The sequence below is a fragment of the Cyprinodon tularosa genome, unplaced genomic scaffold (genome assembly GCF_016077235.1).
Source record: "Cyprinodon tularosa strain WSP-4 unplaced genomic scaffold, ASM1607723v1 ctg346, whole genome shotgun sequence".
Classification (NCBI taxonomy): domain Eukaryota; kingdom Metazoa; phylum Chordata; class Actinopteri; order Cyprinodontiformes; family Cyprinodontidae; genus Cyprinodon; species Cyprinodon tularosa.
In genome coordinates, this window is record NW_024039059.1 from 675,072 (window position 1) to 698,189 (window position 23,118).

Here is a 23,118-nt window from a genome sequence, read left to right on the forward strand (position 1 = left end):
CCACCCAGACCAGCTGAAGTAGAATTAATAGCATGTCTCTAAAAACGGATCTCCTCCACCACTAAAACAACAAAAAAACAAAGCTGGGTTTGTAATCAGCAGAATCATTAAGATGTAGGATCCAGTGCTGCTCCAGTGGCTTTGATTGGAGCGCTGACTTTTTGAAGTTAAGGAATAATTTGTTTGACCTTTTACAGCTTCATTTAATCACTCTAATCCAGACAGTGGATTTGCTTTGGAAAAGAAAACTCTGCAGGCGGTCTCCAGGCTGTCATCTTTTTACCTTTTTATTCGTTCTTTATGATTCATCTTTGGCTTAACTTGGAAAAAAAAAAAAAGGAATCCGGCTGCCTTGAGAGTTGTGCTAGTTTTAAATTCATGTCAGTTTCACATTAAAACAGCGACCAAACTACATTAAACCATTTAACTGTTACAAACATCTAATGACTTATTTATTTATGTGTTTCTTTTTCTCGTTGTTTAAAACATACATTAAAACTCTGAAAATCATCACTTCTAATTTACATAACCCTTGTAAATTTTGGTGATTGCAGCCTCCATATAAATAATCAAAATAACAAAGAAATGACGTAACAGAAATATTAAAGTTAAAACTCCCCCTAATGTTGTATTTGACACTAAAAGACAGGTATTATTTAAACTCACACTTCGACCTGTTAAATTCAGATTTCTTACATTCTTTTCCTCTTATTCCCTTAAACCCAAACGCTAACCAGCAGAGCATTTCGTTCATACATCTCTGATCTATGTCATCATAAGGTCATACATCTTGGTGATATATTGAGATTTAAAGATATGGAGAGTTTTTAATAGATATAAGTTGAAGTAATTAATGTTTATTTGGAGATAGTGTGTATTGTTACAGTATATTAGAATTATACGTAAGACCTGTCACTTTTTTCTTCTTCTAAATTTGTCTGCACAGAACTTCCCCTTCCCCCACCTTCAACATTATTTTAGTTTGCTGATCCCACTGGTTTAGATCTGTAATAGCTCATTAATACCAATTTGATTATATAACTTAGCATGACTATTACCCCCCAACCACCCCCCCACCCCCCCCGTCCGTTTCCCTCATTTTGTCTGTTTGAGGAGGATTATTGTTCAATATAAACCAGTATGGTGGGGGGTTTTTTTACCTCTTTGAGACGTACATCTACGACTGTTTGTTTATAAATGTGTCTGTATGACATTTGCCATAAAGCCTTAATTCAAATGTGTCGTTTTATAATTACTTTATGTGGAAAAAATTATTTTGAGACATAAAGAGAACATTGCCATCCCTGTTAAATATTTAGAGAGATTTTCCTATGGCCCAGCCTTAGGATTGATGGTAATTATTAGCTGCTGTTATCAGATTTAATGTGAATTTATTGCAATTATAGATCCTAAAATGAATCAAGGCTCACGAGCAAACCCTTTCTAAGAATAATGTGTAATTTCCTCAAGTATAGAACGTTGTGATAAATGTGTTCTTGTTTAGCTAATGATCAGATGGTAAAAAAAAATCAACTATTAAAGGGTTTAAGACTGTCATTTTTTATAGTCAGGTGCAACCCAATTTTAATGTAGGTACATTTAATACATTTCAGCACGGAAATTGTAAATTCAGAACTTCAACTATTAAACCTAATCAGCTAAATTTCAGTTGAACTGATTAGTGTGTGACACCATAAATTTCCTCAATATTCTAATACACAAATAAAAGTTTGCGTAATAACATATAAGTTTGGCTTTTTAACAGATAATATATTTTTTTGCTTTTTTATGATATTTAATTTTTTTGAGATGTACTGAAGCCCCTAGCACCAAATTTGGGGTATACTGTGAATGTCACTGGTCTTATACCCTCGCGTTGGTGAAAAAGGGAAAAAAAAGGGAATTTATTTAGGATGGAAAAGCATAAATATGGTTTCATATTTTCTGTCAGGCAGACTAAACAGTTTGTAAGAATATCCAAAACAGTGACATAAACGTAATAAAATTTTTATCGTCAATATGTTTGAAATAAGTTAGGGCCCAATTTATTTGAAATGAGAACATTACAGAAAAATAGAGATAATAAAATAAAATATCTGTATTTTTATCTGGGGTTCTGGGTACTCAGGTTAACTTCTCCCCCTACTACCTGCCCATGGATAAACTTATAGTAATGGGAGTTTTTTTTTTTTTTTTTTTATTAATGTATCGATTCCAACATCATAAGACTGTAACTGTATAATTGAAGGAATGAGTTTTCTGTTTCACTTCATCATAAAACAACATTTTAATTGACATACGTTACACTCTAGTCCTCTAGTCCTGCTCCTTTAAGATGTATCTCTGCTTAAACACGTTAGAATCAAATAAACATTTCATTAGCAGGACTTTCTAGACAGGACTTTTCTTGGGACCAGAGACCTAAAACATGCAGGATGCCGGTCCTTAAGGACTTGAGCTTGAGACTCCTTTTTTATTAGCGGCTGAAGTAGGGCCAATTTTTAAAACTTATTTCTTCAAGAGAGGTTTTCACTTTATATTGCAAGAGATTTGTCTTGCAAATTCTGGATGACCCTCCAAAATAAAAAAAAACAACTCGATCAAACTTAAAGGAATAGTACACCCAAAACATGATTAGCCTTCATTTTCTACTCACCCCCATGCTGAACAAAACTCTGGAGTACTTTTTTGATATCTCAAATGCATCTGGAGATCTGGGAGGCTTCTTGCTGTCTGCTGACATTCAAATAATGGAGGTCTATGGTGCCCGAGGCAGAAAGGTCCATAAAAGTCCACAAAAACGTGTCAATATTCCTCCATACTGCTCGTCCAATGTATTCCAAGTGTCCTGAGTGGGTAGCATCCAGAATTTACTCGAAACGAAGTCATTTAGAATGTTTTTAGAGCATAAACAGTAGTGTATAGGATTTCCTAATAGCGCCCCCATGCGCGCTCACGACGCTACGGAAGCCGGCAGAACAAACCAGCGCATTCAGCTCGGCAAAGAACTCATGCTCTTCCTCAACACTGAAGTCCTCAGACATTTTTCTTTCGTTGTTTCTTTCTTTGCACAGGTAAAAAGCACATTTCTTCTTCTACGCTTGCATTATCGGCAGAGCAGACGCTGAATGCACACTTTCTTCCGGTTTGGTCTGCCGGCTTCCGTAGAATCGTGAGCGCGCATGGGGGCGCTATTAGGAAATCCTATACACTACTGTTTATGCTCTAAAAACATTCTAAAGGACTTCGTTTCGAGTAAATTCTGGATGCTACCCACTCAGGACACTTGGATTACATTGGACGAGCAGTATGGAGGAATATTGACACGTTTTTGTGGACTTTTGTGGACCTTTCTGTCTCGGGCGCCATAGACCTCCATTATTTGAATGTCAGCAGACAGCAAGAAGCCTCCCAGATCTCCAGATGCATTTGAGATATCAAAAAAGTACTCCAGAGTTTTGTTCAGCATGGGGGTGAGTAGAAAATGAAGGCTAATCATGTTTTGGGTGTACTATTGCTTTAAAAGGCAGCAGCAACGACTTTCATGGATGTTATTCAGAATGCAATAAAACACATTTAACTAGAGATATTTAATACTAACCAATTTTTTTATAGCAAATCCTGTAAACAAAGAAAGATGAACTCAAAATTCTCCATAATAACTATATGATATAGATAGGATAAGAGTTTAGTGACCCAGGATTTTACAATCAGCTCATTGTCTACTAAAGAAAATATTTTTTGAAGACTTTATTGAAATATTAATTATGTTCTTGCACGGTGGAGGCTCTTTTGAATTTATTAGGTGCAATATTCATCATATTTAACTGGAGTTTACTGGTAACAGATGCACTTACACCTGCAGTTAATGAAAACACAGTAAGGTGGAAAAGAACACAGGAAATTATACACAATAAAGTTACATTATTTATGAGGTTTTGTTTTCATTCTTATTTACAGTTTCTCTAGAAATATAACTTCCAAAGAAAATAACTTATTACACAATGGTTTGGAAAATAAACCTATTCTGAATAACCCTCTTTTCAAGTATGAACCTTTAAGAGACGTATTGCTGAACAATTCCTATTGTAATACAGAAAAAGCAAGGAAGAGCAGAGCTGAGCTGACCATATAAGGATACCTTCTGTGGTTGAAAACTGAAACAACTCAAACATGATGAGCAAAATCACCAACGGGTAGTGCTAACTGGTTCAAAGATGCTGGACCTTCAGTCCCATCAGCTGGAGCAGACAGTGTTGGAGTCGAGAAGCACAGAGGTTGAGCCCAAACAATAACCAATCACTGACCAGTACTGCCGAGGACTATTTTAAATGCAAAGACAGCGATCACACAGGGAGTCAGATAAACACAGCATTTTTTCAACCATCTACAATATGGAGTCTGCTAGCTGAAGGCTCTACCTCTAATTCTGTTTTCGGAATGTATTAAACCCAAAAGGTTTTAATTTGTCAGTGCCTGCTGATTAGGAAAGCTGCACTGAGCAGTTTGCTTTTACACTTTGTGGTTGGTTACATATTTTTGTTATTTACTGTACACTTCATAAATTACATGTCTTTGTGTGATCTTTAATGCACTTTTTTGGAAGAAAAATAAAGATTCCAGTGTTTTTAACTCCTTTTCATTCAAATTCCTGTTCAAACCAAAATAATCCAGGGTGATTATTATTTTCTAGTCTTATATTACGACTTTTGTTTTTAAAAGAGCACCATGAGTACAGCACAGAAAGCAGCTTTATCTGCTCAAATCATAAATGTATTAATAGTTGCATAATGAAAAATAATTCATTATGTGTCAAGCTGATGATAAATAAGTAAAGATTACAATAAAGAACATTTACATTTAAATTGGATGTCAACTGATAACATTAGATTATTATATACCGGTAGCAAATATATTATAAGTTGGTAACAAAGTGCCTCAAAGATACTGTAAAACCTAAGCGTAGAATGCAGCTGCATGATCACCTAAACCAATTAAATTGGATTTCATCATTTTTCTGCCTGGTTTGAAGCAGCCTAAAATACAAAATAATGGATTGCTAATAAGACAAAATGATCTGCAATCCTATCTTACTTTTTAGTGCAGCAAGCTTTTTTATAGTCCTGTGAGTTGTAAAGTCTCATTTTATTTATTCACATCAGTAGCCTAAAATTGCCTCTAAATGCTAAATTCTTAACACTTTATGAGTATTATTAGTCACAATTAAGAGAAACTGTACAAAATCAAATTACTGCCTTCGAAACAGATCAGGATGTCAAGCATAGACGGGATCGGCCATTAACTAAGGTCCCTAAAGCATGAGTGCACCTTTTAATTTAAAGGTCGCCTAGGCATTGAGGAAAAGGGTGCCTCCTTGTTTTATTGCTGCGTCTAGACTTTATTCTTTGTCCCTCTGTATTTCCCCCCAGGGTTGACGGTATAATCCAATGGCCTGGGTAAACCAGTGCTCTTGCTTTATTGCTGTGTGGATGCTCTCTGCTCTAAGCTCAGCAGACAAATGGCACATGAAGCAAACACACATTGAAAGGGCACATGGATGTCCTCACATATGTTGAAGTCATTCTGGTATCAGGCCTGAAAATTGGTGAAAACTCAGCGCAATACGTACACATGTCCCTCCTCTATCTTTCCATTCTCTCCTTTTTTTACCTCTCAGACCCATCACTTTCAGAATCCCCCCTGGAGGCCCTGAGAATCTCATTTAGCACTTTACAGAGAGGTCCAGACACTTTATTATGGCATGTCTGAGGAGATGAAGAACAGAAAGCAGAGTGAGGGAAAACCGGATAAAAAGAGAATAAGTGTTAGGGTGTGTTAAATGTAAAGAGATGCCCACAAATAAAGGACGCTTCCTGGTTATACTCTTACAGCAGTGTGTTGCAGTAAGCTTGACACAGACATTTTTAAATTATGCTCAGTATTGAAGTGGTCTGAGCTACACGCTGTGGGTCTAGATACGGCCGAGGCGGTGAGGAAGTGGGGACGAGTTTAGTCCGACGACGGAGGGACATGAGAGCCAAAAAGAGCGGAGATCCAGCTGGAAAAAGGGTCCCAGCGTTCTCGCGCACCTCGCTCTTCTAGCGGGTCAAACTTCACGAGTTGTTTTCCACAATTTCGGTCATAAAAACAAAACAAGCCGGCCTCCTGTCTGCTGCACTGTTTGCGGTCAGCTACAATCTGGGAGAGGTGCAGCGGAGCGTCTCTCAAGGGGGGCGGTGACGTCGACACACTGGAGCCTTCTTCTTCTTCTTTTTTTTAATGGCGGTTGGCAAACAACTTATAGGTGCATTACCGCCACCTTCCAGAATGGAGTATGGACCAGACAAACTATTATATTGTCCATAAAATGCCCGTTCTTCTTAGAAAATTAAAAATACTACCAAAAACTACATCACCAGATGACCTTTGAAACAATTCCCTTATATCTAGTTTATTTTTATTCCTGTCTAACTCTCTACACAACATCTCTCTTTCCTGAGTATATTTATTACATTCTAAAAAAAATATGTTGGACAGTTTCTTTGGAGCTGAGGTATTGCATTGAACTCATTACACTGATATTGTGCAGTATTTTTGCAGTATTTTTTCATGCAACTTTTCTACTTCTGTTATTTGCTGTTGTTTCTAAAGAAAATGCATAATGATATTACAGCTTTCATTGATTTATTTCAAACTTGAAACTTTGTTTAGCCTGTAAGATGTAAAAAAAATAATAATAATAATAAAGGAAAAATTTAACCGATTAATCGATTAATCGAATCGAATCGTGGTGTATTCTTGAGAATCGAAAATAATCGAATCGTTGGGTCAGGAAATCGATACTGAATCGAATCGCCATGATGGATGTGATTTACACTCCTATAACCTACGCAGTATGCTATAAATTCCTCCAGAATCCTGATAATTGTGTAATTTTCTGGTTGGGGGACTGGAGATTAACAACTGTGCCATAAAGCCTGTGGTACCCCTAATTAGAGCATGTGTTCTGTATAGTACATCCAAAAATCTAGCAACTTACACCAGCGAAATCTGGTTGGTGGTGGAGCTTCCCAGACAAACACCCAAAGATCTTTTTTAAACCTACCCTTTTGAAAAATGTCATCACATTAGCTTTAAAAAGAGGTTTAGGTTGGCTTTGTCCATTTCAACAGCCCATCAGTAGCACATGACTGTCATAACCTCATTATTTGTACTTAATTTGCTGCTTTATGCAACAGAAACCTCCAGACCAACAATTACTTTTACATAACTTGAGTTTCTCCTATACTTCAGACTTTTGAGTAAGGCTAAGGATTGTAGTTCAGAATACTAGAACAATTTTTGCATGGCCCTGCAGACTGACCAATGATTCAGATATTAACACTAAAATGGTTGCTAAAGCCCCTGTCACACCATGACGATTTAGAACAGCATGTGCCTGACGTACGGAAAATCTGGCAAAACTGCTGGTATACATTGGATACTGCTGAAACATGCTGGTTCACATCATCATATGTCAAATTCCCTGATGTATGCCAGTGTATGCCATATGTGGGGCATAAGTGTCTGCATTCAACCCATTCCCTTGGGAAGCAGTGAGCTGCCATTGTGCGGTTAAGGTTCTTGCTCAGGGTGGCAGTCTGTGGAAGTGGGGGATCGAACTCACAACCTCAGGATTCAAAGCCCTATTCCTAACCACTAGGCCGCCACTCCCCTTATCTGGTCGTTGACATACATTAATTGTAAGTTACTCATAAGCTGTGGCGTCCAGCTTATCCAAAACCTATGAGTAACATGTGCATAACGCATGTGTAAATTATCAAGAACTTATTTCCAACACATATCAACATATTTGACGTATTTTAGATGACCACTGAACGTGTTTCTAACTTACAGCTACTGTATAATGGCGTATTGGCAGCGTTTTGGTATAAAAGGGGATCACAGGAGGAAACACGTCTGTAATCCTCCAGATTTCATCGCTGTCATAGGGTGAGTGTGATGCTCACACCCATGACCAACAACCTTCCTAGCAGACATGACTCTGAATCTGCTGCGACTGCAGACCTTCTTTTTTTCTTTTTCTTTTTTCTTTTTATTTATTGTTTTTCTTTGGGCAGGCGGTAAACAGCAGCTAGTTTGATACCACCATCAAAGACAACTTTTAATGCAGAACGGGCCCATCTGCGTTATCATACATTAGGCTGTCATTGGACATGAGTTCTGGACTTGTTATGAATACTGTATGTATACACCCAAAGTTGAAAAATTACATAGAAAGTTCAGCTAATGACAGCGTTTTAGGAGATTGCAGGATGTCGGGCATATGCTCTCTAAAAAGGCTTGGTGTGACAGGGCCCTAAGACGGTGCTGACCTATTGTATGACTGCTGCTGATCTTGACTGACATGCAGAATTGATCCTCAGGGACTTTTCCCTCCTTTCTCAGTATTTGCTTAACTTTGAGTCCATTAAAAACCTACGTCATTCATAAGACGAGCCATCATCAGAAAACTTACCCGGTAAACAAAAATATGGAACAATTATTACACTCAATACCAACCAGTACAACTTTAAACATACACTATATTGCCAAAAGTATTTGCTCACCCATCCAAATTATTGGAATCAGGTGTTCCAATCACTTCCATGGCCACAGGTGTATAAATTCAAGCACCTAGGCATGCAGACTGTTTTTACAAAAATTTGTGAAAGAATGGGTCGCTCTCAGGAGCTCAGTGAATTCCAGCGTGGAACTGTGATAGGATGCCACCTGTGCAACAAATCCAGTCGTGAAATTTCCTCGCTCCTAAATATTCCACAGTCAACTGTCAGCTGTATTATAAGAAAATGGAAGTGTTTGGGAACGACAGCAACTCAGCCACGAAGTGGTAGGCCACGTAAACTGACGGAGCGGGGTCAGCGGATGCTGACGCGCATAGTGCGAAGAGGTCGCCAACTTTCTGCAGAGTCAATCACTACAGACCTCCAAACTTCATGTGGCCTTCAGATTAGCTCAAGAACAGTGCGCAGAGAGCTTCATGGAATGGGTTTCCATGGTCGAGCAGCTGCATCCAAGCCATACATCACCAAGTGCAATGCAAAGCGTCGGATGCGGTGGTGTAAAGCACGCCGCCACTGGACTCTAGAGCAGTGGAGACGCGTTCTCTGGAGTGACGAATCGCGCTTCTCCATCTGGCAATCTGATGGACGGGTCTGGGTTTGGCGGTTGCCAGGAGAACGGTACTTGTCTGACTGCATTGTGCCAAGTGTAAAGTTTGGTGGAGGGGGGATTATGGTGTGGGGTTGTTTTTCAGGAGCTGGGCTTGGCCCCTTAGTTCCAGTGAAAGGAACTCTGAATGCTTCAGCATACCAAGACATTTTGGACAATTCCATGCTCCCAACTTTGTGGGAACAGTTTGGAGCTGGCCCCTTCCTCTTCCAACATGACTGTGCACCAGTGCACAAAGCAAGGTCCATAAAGACATGGATGACAGAGTCTGGTGTGGATGAACTTGACTGGCCTGCACAGAGTCCTGACCTCAACCCGATAGAACACCTTTGGGATGAATTAGAGCGGAGACTGAGAGCCAGGCCTTCTCGTCCAACATCAGTGTGCGACCTCACAAATGCGCTTCTGGAAGAATGGTCAAAAATTCCCATAAACACACTCCTAAACCTTGTGGACAGCCTTCCCAGAAGAGTTGAAGCTGTTCTAGCTGCAAAGGGTGGACCGACGTCATATTGAACCCTATGGATTAGGAACGGGATGTCACTTAAGCTCATATGTGAGTCAAGGCAGGTGAGCAAATACTTTTGGCAATATAGTGTATGTCCACATTTTAAGCAAATGAATGATTTGTTTAGCTATGATTAAAACATGAAAAATGTTTATGCGAGGTGGGACTCTAATCTTTTTTCATTTAATGCAAAAGAACTTCAAAGCGGCATTTATAGCTTAAGCTGTCTACTTTTTATCTGTTATCCCATGATGCCCTTTTTTTAACGTTGCTTCCTTTGTTAAATGGTGGATTACAAATTGACACACTCCTGTTTTGTTTTGTTTTTCCTTAGATTTAGCATAGGTTTACGTTTTTAGATGTTAGTCTGAACAAAACCCAGCCATCTCCAATAATCTTCCTGCCTGTTACACAAGTGTGAACGTGTAAACTGTTTTTGGAGAGTTTAACTCTCCAAAAATAGAAGAAAAAAGTCATTATTATTTTAGTAGTTTACAGAAAATACACTTTTTCTTTATTTCCACGTTTCTATCAGCCTCCTATGCTAGCTAAAAGCTCTCTACATTGTCTGATTTAGTTCCAGTTTAACTCAGAAGGATTGTTAGTGGTGAACCTTCCTCTGCCCTCATTTACGGTGTTAATAGTCTTTGGGTTTTGTGTTCATAATTGCTTTATTGCGTTATTTAATATGAAAATAATGGTTTATTTAAAAAAGTGGCTTTATAAACTGAGGCCGTTTGTTAGACTGCCTCTCTTGGCTCCTCCCAGACTTGATTCATGTTTTGTGTAGATGCCAAGAGTTATTTTTAAAGGTAAGATATAAAAGGCGTACAACCTTTCATTTGATCCCTCTTCAATAATCAAGAACTACATCCCTCTAATGAAGTCCCGAATGACTCGCAGATGTTATAAAGAAGCTTTAAGGCTTTATTTAAGTATTTCCAACTGAACAGCTGAGTAGGAATGAAAGTTAGAAATTCATCAAAGTTAAAATGAAATATTTCTGTTCATCACACAGCTCAGGGGCAGAGGCAGGTCAAATGGTTTAAATGCACGTGGGTCTCCGGCAAAGCTGGCAATTAAAATTCTTGTTTCATTGATTTTTTTCAACTGGAGAAAGGTCCAAGGCGTTCGCCCCCTGATGTCAAGCAGACAATCGTGTTAGATTGTCTGCTCAAATCGTTTGACATCAAACACATCACAAAGCAGCACAGCGGGAAAAGGAGAAGCCAATCAGCCTTACCTTGGTGTTTAACAAGGCAGCATTGGAAGAGAAAGGCCCGGCTTCTAATGTGTTCACTTATTCAATCAATGCTTGCATAAACTCTTCTTATACAACATGTCAAACTGTATCAAATGAAGAACTGCTTTGGGTTCGATGCCCTTTTTTTTGCTTTACAAATAGAGTAATTGATAAATATGCATCAATCCTGATACAAGTTGCTAAAATGTTTACTTTCTAAACTTTATTTGTAATTAAATAGGTCTAATAAAAGATCTAGAGCAGGTTTATAGATCAAAAATGTGATTCTATCGCTGTTAGATATTTTTGTAATGCTGTCCATCTGTCACTGTGCTTTTATTCAGGTCCAAGCCAACGTAGAGAAGGCGCTCACGCTGTTTGGCCAGCTGTTGACTAAGAAGCACTTCTTGCTGACATTCATTCGAACGCTTGAAGCTCAAAGGTCTTTATCCACTGGTTTAATTTATATGAAAAAAATTGTTGTTAATTTTTATGTGTCTGAAATATTTGAATTCTGTTTTGAGAAATAAGCTCTGTCCTTTCATATTTAGTTATGGTACACTGGATATTACTAATAATAAGCCTTACAATATTACAAACAACATTGGTTTCATTTGGTCTTAAATTAGGCCAGAAAAGCAACTTTTAAGATTAATTAAGGTTAAGATTAAATTGATTCTACAATTAAAAACTCAAAGATGCTAAATTAGCTGTAAAGCTTTTATGAAAATCACAGTTCGTGCACCCTTTAGTTAAGATCAAATATGGATCAATATCTAAAGGAAACCTTTAGATGAACTGTGCTCATCTAAATGTAAAAGAAACACCCTGTAATTAGACACAACAAAAGCACATTAAAGTGTGTCGGCCCTTTTGATGTGTTGTCAGGTCATTTTCGATGCGGGATCGTGGCAACGTTGCATCTCTGATCATGACGGCCCTGCAGGGGGAGATGGAGTACGCGACGGGGGTTCTGAAACAACTGCTGTGTGATCTGATAGACAGAAACCTGGAGAGCAAAAATCATCCTAAGCTGCTGCTGAGAAGGTAAGGAAGACGAGAGCTGAATGCCTTAAACTGCACTGTCAAGGTCTATATACAAAGTTAGTTTAGTCATTTTTTTTAAGCATGGCTAGAATCATCTATTCAGCTTAATTTGGTACGTTTTTAATATAACTATCAAGGAAAACCATTTTTGCAATCATACACAATATTTTTAATCCATTAAATATTGAAATACATTATATACTAAAAAGAAAAATTCTCAAATACATAGAATAAACACATCCAGGATTCTTTAGTCTTTGAATACAATAAACAACTTGTGTTGATTGTAGATGAGGTGCAAAGTTGATGCTGTTCTGTGAGGCACTTCTGGGATGTTCAGTGGGGTAGAATATAAGAATAAACAAAAAATTTTTTCAGTATTTAGTGCATAAATTTCATGTTTTTCAAAATAATAAAAAAGATATTACTATTGTTTACTGATCAGCATATTTCTAAAGACCAAAAACACATCAAATAAAATGAAAGGTAATTATCAATTTCTTATATAATAAATGTCATATATGGTGTCCTTGCTCGATAAAACAGTGAGTTACTTTAATCATACTACATTTTTTGTCCTCACATTTTAACCACCTTATTTACTTTTTTCAAGGAAAAGTCCAGTCAGCAAGGAATAATCAATGGATCATTATTTGCAGTGATTTCATGAATTTAGCTCAATAATTTTTGTCACGATCACTTAGTCTGGGAGCGGCCATTTTCCCCCAAATATAATAAAACTTCACTCCTGACATCTTCCGGTAGTGATGTCACAGTGCAGTAAGCCTAGCGCCATTCTCCCCGCTTTACAAGCAAAATCAATGGGAACTACTAGACACATCTGCAATCAACAACAATTATTGAAGATTACTTGAAGAGGGAGGATTTGCCATCAAAGTTCTGGCCAGAGAAAAAACACATTATATGTAGCCAACATTTGGAAGAAGAATGTTTTTAAGATGACTTGGATAATAGCGCGTTGTGACAAACACCAGACAAAGCACTGGGACTTGCTCAACAGCCGATACCGCACCGTGATGTCACAAATCGGTAGATGGCAGTAGTGTTCTTTAAAAAACATGGATGTCTCCAGTAAAGCACATTCAAATGAAATTACTCTTTATTAAAAACACTTATCAGTTATTGAACAGTATGTAATAATTTCATATTTAAAGTACTTTAAGAAGTTTTAATTCTGAATATATTTGGACTTCTTTAAAAGAGGCATGATGGAGTTTTCCAATGATACTGCCACCTGTGGCCAAAACACTGAACTGCAGCACTCTCCTGCTCATTCTCGTAGTGTGCTCATACTACTGTGGTGTCAGTCTGCTTATTAAAAATGTTTTAGATATAAAAAGGGTCAAATAAAAGGCTATTGAAAAGATTTATTTCAGTAAAAACATACAAAATATCTCTTTAAATGATTAATTCCATAGCGGAATAGTAAATTAAGTGCTTTTTATTGATTTATCAATTCTCATTTTTCTACTTTTGTGATAGTCATTTCAAACTTTTAAATGTCCCTATCTGAAGCTGTTATCTACTATCCAACTAGCTAAAATTTAAGGTTTTTTTTCTATGTCGTCAAAAAAATAAATCTTTAACAAATCCAGATTTTTAGATATTGTCATCATAGCAATGTTTAATTTATATATTTTCTATTTTTTCATGTCAGAACGGAGTCTGTAGCTGAAAAGATGCTAACCAACTGGTTTACATTCCTTCTGTACAAGTTCCTCAAGGTAAGGCACATCTTCTTTGTGTATACTTTATGTTGTCCACACTGGACAATAACACACTCTGACCTAATTTATTTAGTTTATGTCATTCACCCATTCATTTACACACTGATGGTGGCAAGCTACACTGTAGCCACTGCTGTCCTGGGTCACACTGACAGAAGCGAGGCACCACCAGGGCCTCTAACCACCATCAGTAGGCAATACTGCTGGATCTCCTGCCCCCTACTCCACTGCCATCACTGTATGTCCTGTATAAATAAAGAAAAAGGTGTGACTTGGGCACCGAACTGCCTTAACAGTAGATATTAGAACATGACATTCAAAGAAAAGCACAAAGTTTATGAAACAGGTTAATCACCTTAATTGTAGGATTATCCATATTTTTTTAGCTGTTTGTATCAAACTTTATAGTCCTTTAGAAGGCAGTGACAAAGCTACTCGTTTTCATTCGAAGTGTAGTCAAAACATCTTAAGTTTATGTTATAACAGAGTAGACTGCACCAGAAACTCTGGAGTCAAAAGTTTGGTTAATAAAATATTCAAACTGTGTTTCTGGTGTCTAATATCCATCCATTATCCCGGCTGGGGTAGCAACGTGTGCTGGTGCCTATCTCCAGCTGTCTACGGGTGAGAGGTGCACTGCAAAAAATATAATTTAAATAAGTCAAATTTTCTTAAAATAAGTAATTTTTTCTTGATTGGAGGAGGTAAGTGAGGCACTTTGCCAATGGAACAAGACCATTTACATTTAAAATAAGAAAAAACAATTGCCTTCTCTTATATCAACTGCATATCTTCTAATGATCTCATTTTAAGAGTAAATATATTCATCCCATGGGCAAATCATCTTATCTACCTGCTTGAATTAAGGGGAATCTTACTTCATTTAAGACATGTTTATTTTTTTTTAGATTGTTTTTGCAGTGTGGGGTCCACCCTGGACAGGTCGCCAGTCCATCGCAGGGCCACAAACAGACACACAGGACAAGCAACCATTCACACACACACTCACAACAAAGGACAATTTAGAGAAGCCAAATAACCTAACAGTCTGTTTTTTAGACTGTGGGAGGAAAACAGAGTACCCGGGGAGAATCCAACCAAGCACAGGGAGAACTTGCTGGAAGACCCCAGGCTGGGAATCACTCCCAGAACCTTCTTGCTGCAAGGCAGCAGTGCTACCCACTGTGCAACTGAGCAGCTCTGGCATCGAATATATGTCATTTGAATATTTATCTGTACAAAAACGAAATGCCAAGGCTTTTTAAGAGATTGCAAAAGCAATAATTAGCATTAATATATCTGACATGAGCCACACAAATAATTTTGAAGCAAAATTAGAAAAAATATAAAAAGAACAATAAAAAAATATCCTAGATCCAACTTTGTCCTGTCTTCCTCTTCCAGTTAAATGCTTTGTTTTTTTGCGACAGACAATCCTTCCTTTTTGAATTTTGCCCCCTTTTCTCCTGCGAGTTATTCACAGATCTTCATGTTTTTTTTCTCCTTTAAGCTCACGTCCTCTCTTCCTCTGATCTCTCTTTCATCTTTGTCTTTCTTTTGTCATTATTGAGCTGTCAGTCTTTTCTCTCCCTTAAGGTCATTTGCCTCCCTAGAGGCTGTAGGATGTGGCACGTACTGGTGTCTTCCTGCTTTTATCTTTGCTCTCTCTCTTGCAATGTGCCTTGATTTAAAATTGTTCCTCAATAAAAATACATTCTGGCAATGATCTTCTATAGACGATATATATATATATATATATATATATATATATATATATATATATATATATATATATATATATATATATATATAGTATACATATATACTTCCTTTGTAGGCTGATTTCTTCCAATCTTCTCTGTACATATTTGAGTTGACTTTCCTATATCCTAATCCTGTTTTAATAGCAGCCTGGTAATAAATACAGTAAAAGAAAAGCTGCTAAAGGTGGAGATTGATTTACAGATGATGGCTTAAAATTTGATCCCTTTCTTAAAGATTTCTAGTGACAAGATTAAACGATTTACATTAGGAAATGGATTTTTTAAACGCAAAATGATTAGCAGCTAAATGTCTTAACTGTTCTATAACTTATGAATAATTAATGCCTAAACTTACTGGCATATTTACATTCTATAAACACCAATCCCAAATATAAGAGGTTTTTCTATCTTCCAACTGTTAACACCAACATATGGCTGAAGAGCCTTCATAAAAGCAAGGGAGTGTGCAGTGTAGAGCTACGTCCTGTAGACCTGCTTGCAGTGGACAGGCAGCAAAGGCAGAAGCGTAACACCCCAGTTCCTGCTCGCTCTGCCTCTTTAGCAGCTGCCTACCTAATTGGCCCTGATGCTAACGAGCTTCTTAAAGCCTGTGTTGCTGAAATGAGGGAGGAAGGAGACTGAAGACAGGAAAAGGTTAAAGGTCGGCACCGCTGGTGGTGGTTAGAGGAAAGACGAATTGGAGAGCGCATAACAATTAGGTGTTAGGAAAATAGGAAATGGGAAAGAATGAAGGATGTAGGGTAAAGTTTCAACCTAAAAAATTGTCACTTTTTTATTAAATTAATAATGAAAATATTTTTTTCAAGATGAATCCCAGCCCTTTGATTTTTGTACATTTTATAACGTTACCACTGCAAGCTTCAGTGTATCTCATTGGGATTTTATCCAAAAAAGTGCAAAGCTGAGAGGTAGAGGAAAAAACAATATAAATGATTTTCAAAATTTTTCTGAATCTAAAGAATTGACGTGTTTACATTTATTCTCTTAAACCTGATACCCTAAATAAAATCCAGCAAAATTAATAATTAGAATTTAAACCTGTGTGTAATTGAATCCAAGCATAATGTAAAGCCAGCAGTTCTGTAAAGGCTTTGGTGGTTTGTTAGAGAACATTATTGAAGCACCATAAAGACCAAGGAACATAGCAGACAGGTCAAGACGTGTATGGCTCTGCATCCTGGAAACCTCCTGTATTACAGCACTCGCCTCACGTTACACATCATCGTCAATTGCTCTTTTTCAGGTTATAAAAAGTCCAATATTACATCACAGTTTACTGTTGCTCGGTACTAAACCTAATTTCAAGAACTTACACCTACAGTAGTTGCCACTCAACGATTCCCCACTTTCCTTGATGTGCCCTTTGCTGGTTCCCTACAATTTCTGTTTTCAATATCAATCTTTGTACTAAAATATTCTTTTTGTCATGATTTGTGGACATTAGGATCTTAACAGAAGTTCATTCTCCTGGTCAGACCCTGTAATTTAGTGAAAGGGTGGATCAGAGTAAAAAAATATGCACACCTTGTAGAATGAGTGGCTGGAAGTTGGCTGCCATTCGGCTGGCTTTTGATTTTTAAGTTAGTTAAAACTAGACATTTGATCACACGAAAAATGGAGACGTTATTTTATGTAGAAAAAAAATGGGGATATGGTGAGCCATTTTATTATTTAATTGACTAGGGAAACTATTCAGAATTACCAATTATACATAGCTATAATGTTATCTGGGTTAGTATGAATGTAATTTATATAGATATGAAGCCCATTATGACTTATCAAAAAAGTATATACACATATCTGGGATTTAGTGTTGATTTATCAAAATCTATTTAAAGATATCTATTATAAGAGTTTTGGCTTGGCAAAATTAAGTTGCAAATATCAGTAATGTTCAAATTAAATGTTAAAACTGCTTGGTTTAAGTTTACCAGAAGAGAGCCATGAGATACACAAGACGTGTCCACCCTGCAGCCATACACTCTTATACAGGTCAGGGCGAAAAGCGTTGATGAGTGAAGTAAAATAACATTTTTAAAAAACAATATCCCAAGGTTTAATCATACTCCATGAACTGTGTTCACTAAATCATCGAAAAACAGAGTTTGGCACATCTGCAAACCCACCAAGACATGGGGCCACATCTAAAGTGAGTGGTCAGGCAAAGATGGCTTTATTCAGATAAGCAGTCAGGAGGCTTATTTAAACTCTGGAAAATCTGCAGAAATCCTCAGTTTAGGTGGGAGAATAAGTTCAAAGAACAACTATGAGTAACACACTCAGCAGATCTAACCTTTAAAGGAGAATCGGCAAGAAATAAAGGCATTACTTGCCGTATGTCACAATCAATGTACAACAGGTCAAATGCAGAAAACACCTGCCACTGCTTGTTAACATGAACATTCTGGCCTACATGCAAAATCCTCCATGAGGAACTGGTGCTTCAATGGGAATAGGGAACATAACATCCTAGTAAATGATCTTAAAATACTCAAGCTTGAGCCGTTTTGAGACAAAAAAAGGCAACAAAAAAAAAAAAAAAAAAAAAAAAAACTTTCTCAGTTAATAGATATAGTATGTAGAGCTGGGGGGACAGTGCCAAAGTTTTGATTAACCGGGACTGAAGACAAACGCACACTGTGTGAAAAAGATTTATCCTTTAAATCTACATTTATCTTTTTTTTGTTAAAATGTAGTTTTTTGTTTGCTCAGGGTTAGTTTTTAGTAATTATGACTTGTAGCTGCAGAGCAATTGAAATGGAGTTATATTTTTTTCAGTCAGGAGACGTAAGGAGAAAATACAAGAAAGGAAAAAGTGGATTACAGATATGAGATGACAATGAGACATTGTGGATTGATGTTGGAGGGACACAGAAGTAGAAAAAAAGAGGGAATGTGTGTGTTAGAGAAAAGAAACGAGTTATCGAGTGTGCTTGAAGGTGAGACGGATAAATTTGTACCATTCCCCCGTCCTCATCTGCAGCCACATACACACTCAGTCTGAAGTATCTCCCCGAGCAGCGCACAGTCAGTCATTAAACTCTTGTCAGGATGAGTATTGGTCATGATGTGTCCTCTTTCTTCCATCTAAACTGCTGCTCCATCAGCTGGGAGACTTTTCCTCGGGCCCAAGTGATGACTAATGACACTATTGATTGGCAAGTGTCTTTGATGGAGGACGGAGGACAAAGAAGCATACTTATAGCGCAACATATGTGTCTGCTAACTGAGGCTCAACGGCTTTTAGTCATCCAGAGAAACACAACTTTATTCTTCATGTTTCAAGATGTATTCAGTTCCAACGCTTTTCTAAAGAGATGAAATTCTGGTAAAAATATCAGGAATCACAAATAAAAATTCAAGAAATCATCTACTTTGAATAGAGCAGTGTCCTACATCCGTTTAAAGGGTAAAGCTGGTTTAGACATGTCTGATTTCTGATGAGTCTCATTCTACTATAGAGCTGGCCAACAGCTATCATACTGATCGATCAGAGAAGCATATTGTTTAATTTGATGGCATTAAGCACAAAAAATAGAATGGTTCAATTCTTAATATTTCCATTGTCTGTACTTTGTAGTAGATCATTTAGAGTTCAGTCATCTCTTACTGTTTCTCTTTAGCTCACTCAACAGATTTCCTTTGGGAGTCTAAAGACTAGGTTCCCTTTGGTTTAAAGCAGGAACACTTTATTGGGCAAAGACCTTATAAAGAATATTTCTAACCAGGTGTATAACAACAACTAAAACCATCTGAAGCGTAGTGTTTCAACCACCAGAGTAAAAAAACGCTGATGGTCGTTTCAAGAAGCAATAGTTGAATTTAGGACTCATGCACTACCGAAATACAACAAGATTCCCCCATTTTTAACACTCATAATCCATTCCAAGAAAAGTTAAAAAACAATCCACTGGACTTTGTTTCCAAGTTTGAAGACGTTTCGCCTCGCATCCAGGAAGCTTTTTTAATTCAAAATGTCAGGAATAGCGTTGCACATTTTCAAAACAAAAACAAGGTTTTGATGGACTACTGTAAAAAACCTCGAACTGTCCAGTGGATTGTCTTTTTTTACTTTTTTAGATTTTATATCTACAAAATAAAAGCCAAATAGCCAAAACCATGACAGTTATATTGCTTTGTTTATAATAATCCTTTAATATAGCATCTAAGAAAAAAAAAGCTTAAAATAAAACACATAAACACATAGTAAAAAATGGGAACATCAGTCGATAAACAACAGCAAATCATCCTTATTGAATAAATTATATTAAGATACATATTGATGCAGAGTTATTATCCACCCCTAAGTTGGGTATTTATTTGAATTCCCAAGCTTATTTTCCTTCTTTTCAAAGCTTAAAATCAAACCCAGCATGAAGAAAAAATCTAGTTTGCCTGAACTGCTTATAACTCTGATATCCTTGTGCTTCCTCCCTCGCCAGGAGTGCGCCGGCGAGCCTCTGTTCATGCTGTACTGTGCCATCAAGCAGCAGATGGAGAAGGGACCCATTGATGCCATCACAGGAGAAGCTCGCTACTCCCTCAGCGAAGACAAACTCATCAGGCAACAGATTGACTACAAAACACTGGTCAGTAAACTTCCTGTGTCTTGGGGGCCGTTTGGTCTCAGTCACTTGACAGGTTACTGAGCTTTAGTCGCACTAATCAGCTGTTTGTCTGCGGAAGGCTGCTTCCTTGATTAGTCAGTCATATGCAGAGTGGCAGCGATTTCCCTCCGCAGTGAGGGCGGCACTTCAATATCAGTTCTGTTTGGAGAGGGGATGTGATCTGGCTATGAAGTGACCCATCCTCTGCCCAATGCTAACTATATTTTCTATCAAAACAAAGCACTTATGTTTTGGACTGAAAGCACATTGGTGCACATGAGGTTCCTCTATAGTTGTTTTGGTCTTCACTCAAGTGTGACTGTTGAGTTGTTTTGGACACAAACAGTCTGAACAGACTGGGAACGTAACCAAGGTTTGAAGTGGCTGCTGTATAGCTGTAAAAACGCTCTCAGGTACCTTCAAATCTATCTGAAAAACCATTCTGACATCTAAACAGGTAGCTGTTTGCATCACGTTCTCCAGATGAGGCCCAATACTGACTGTCTATCATCATATCCTTTCTGTCTTTTCCTTTTCTGCCAGACGTTGCACTGTGTTAACCCGGAAAATGAAAACGCATCAGAGGTGACGGTCAAGTGTCTGAACTGTGACACCATAACTCAGGTCAAAGAGAAGCTGCTTGATGCCATGTACAAAGGCAGCCCTTACTCCCAAAGGCCCAAGGCTTCTGATATGGACCTCGGTAAGACTTGCAGCTTTGTGTAAACACCATATTGGAGTTGGATCAATTACAATTTCAATTTTGTTAACCATTGATAGTATATTTCAACCTGTGGAAAGATGTTTAACAGTTACAATTGGAATTTTTGGGAAATTGAACATCCAATTTGTCTTAATCTTTCAATGATTCTATGCCAATTAGAGTCTTTTGAGGCAAGACAAGGAAAGTTTATTTATAATCACATTTTAGTGGAAAGAGTGCTGTACATGAGAAAAAACAAAGGTTAATTACCTATTATACAGGCAATACAAATGATTAAGAAAAGGAAAGTAAACATATTAAATTCAGTTTATTTATACAGTATAGCACCAATTAAAAACCCGTCATATTTAGGCCCTTTACAATTCACCAGATCCTCCAGTCAAATTGATAAAAAATTTTCTATCTCTTGAAAACCAGTTGATTGCATCGACCCATTGACTCTAAGGCAATCCCTCACACTAAGCATGCTTGTGGCGACAGTGGAGAGCAAAAGCTCCCTTTTAACAGGTAGAAACCTCCACCAGAACCAGTCTCAGTGTGAGCGGCCATCTGCTGAGGCCGACTGGCTATATGTAATTATTATATAAAATAAAGAAGAAAAAATAATTTTTTAATTTTAATCTTGATTTAGAGCAACTGACATGTACAGAGCTCTTTCTCGGGTTTTTTTCCCCCAGCTACTACGTGTTTGGACCTGGTTGTCATTAACCCACAGAGACACATGGGCTTTTTATTTGCAATGCTCTCAACTTCTTCTAACTCTTTTAAAAGAATGGCGTCAGGGTCGGATGGCCCGAATCATTCTTCAGGATGAAGATGTCACAACCAAGATCGACAACGACTGGAAAAGACTCAATACGCTGGCTCACTATCAGGTACACAAACACACAGCAAGCATGAGCCAAGGAACGCGTGAATAAACAACCCACTGCAAGAGATTCCTGAAGCAGGGATGTGTTTTTGTTGTGCAGGTAACAGATGGCTCCGTGATCGCTCTGGTGCCAAAGCAGAACTCTGCGTATAACATCTCCAACTCCTCCACCTTCACAAAGAGCCTCAGCAGATACGGTAAAGGCTTGGTTTCTCATCTCAGCTCGATTCCATTTAAATGATTCCATCAGTGGTTTCTCTCTTTGCCTGCCTTCACTCCACAAGTCTGAGCTCTCTTTCATTCACTCTTTGTTTGTCAGGGTCGTGATTGGGACCCATTTTTTCTTACCTCCCCCCTGAGTGAATGCCAATCCTTTATATCCATTGCCATCAGCCCAGGCCAAGGCTATTCCACGGCTATTGCCAAAGCAGTCCATAAATGACGGGCATTAAAGCAGACAACTCGCTCTCTGGCTGACAGAGTGAAAAAGAGAAAGGACACCTAGAAGTCACATAGATAGAAGCCCAGTATTGTAAACTTTAGTGGAAAATCAAATTATTTACAGAATAAATTACCCTGTGGAAACAAATCCAAGAAAAAACGCAACTCTTATCTGATACCAAGTGGGTGTTGTTAACCCCTTGAACCCCAGAGATTCTGACATGCCATTGATTTGATGTATGCTGAAGGCAAAGGAGCTTTTTTAAATGAACCCAATGTATCAACCAATGTGTTAAAACTTTAGGATGGACTATAGAACTTAAGGCAAGACACTTCGGCATATTTTTTTGTTATGGATCCTGTAATATCAAAATACATTTCACAATAAATGTTTTACTTTTTGCCTTGCCATGGCAACAATTTTTATAGACAATTACGTCTTCACTTTTAATTTGCAAAAAGATATAAAAACAGAATTTTAAATTGCATAAGAAACAGAGGTGATGCCATTCTGTGTATATGAGAGACAAGTCTCTGTAAAATGGGTTTTATTGTTGTCCCTTAAAGAAAAGATTTCCAAATACTTTATTACCAGTTTTCCTGTTTAGCAAGGCTAGCATAACTAAATACTAAATACCATACTGCATCTCTGTTAATTAAAGATATTATATTATATATCCATACTGATCTCTACGAAAAGCTGCAAACATTTCAAATCAACTATGCTTCAAGATTATCAGACATTCAAATCTCTGAAGAACAAATTAGCTCCTTTCTGGTGCACTCTGTTTAGCCTTCTTGTTATCTACTTACATTATGCTCTTTCTTACACTTTTTTCAGCCTAAATAAAATGCAGACTTTTTCCATGTTTCACAGGAATTAGAATCACCTTTGCTTTTTATTAATTTATTAT

At 37.6% G+C, this 23,118-nt stretch overlaps 1 protein-coding gene across 2 annotated transcripts in view; it reads left to right on the plus strand.

The window, feature by feature from the left end:
• Positions 1-23,118, plus strand: part of LOC119789754 (plexin-A1-like) — a 384,280-nt gene that overhangs the window by 343,689 nt on the left and 17,473 nt on the right. For both annotated transcript variants that reach the window (XM_038294813.1, XM_038294814.1), the window contains exons 22-28: positions 11,327-11,424; positions 11,871-12,029; positions 13,708-13,774; positions 20,004-20,150; positions 20,712-20,871; positions 21,664-21,767; positions 21,864-21,960. In XM_038294813.1, the coding sequence (XP_038150741.1) occupies positions 11,327-11,424; positions 11,871-12,029; positions 13,708-13,774; positions 20,004-20,150; positions 20,712-20,871; positions 21,664-21,767; positions 21,864-21,960 (832 nt within the window). The remainder of the gene's footprint in view (positions 1-11,326; positions 11,425-11,870; positions 12,030-13,707; positions 13,775-20,003; positions 20,151-20,711; positions 20,872-21,663; positions 21,768-21,863; positions 21,961-23,118) is intronic.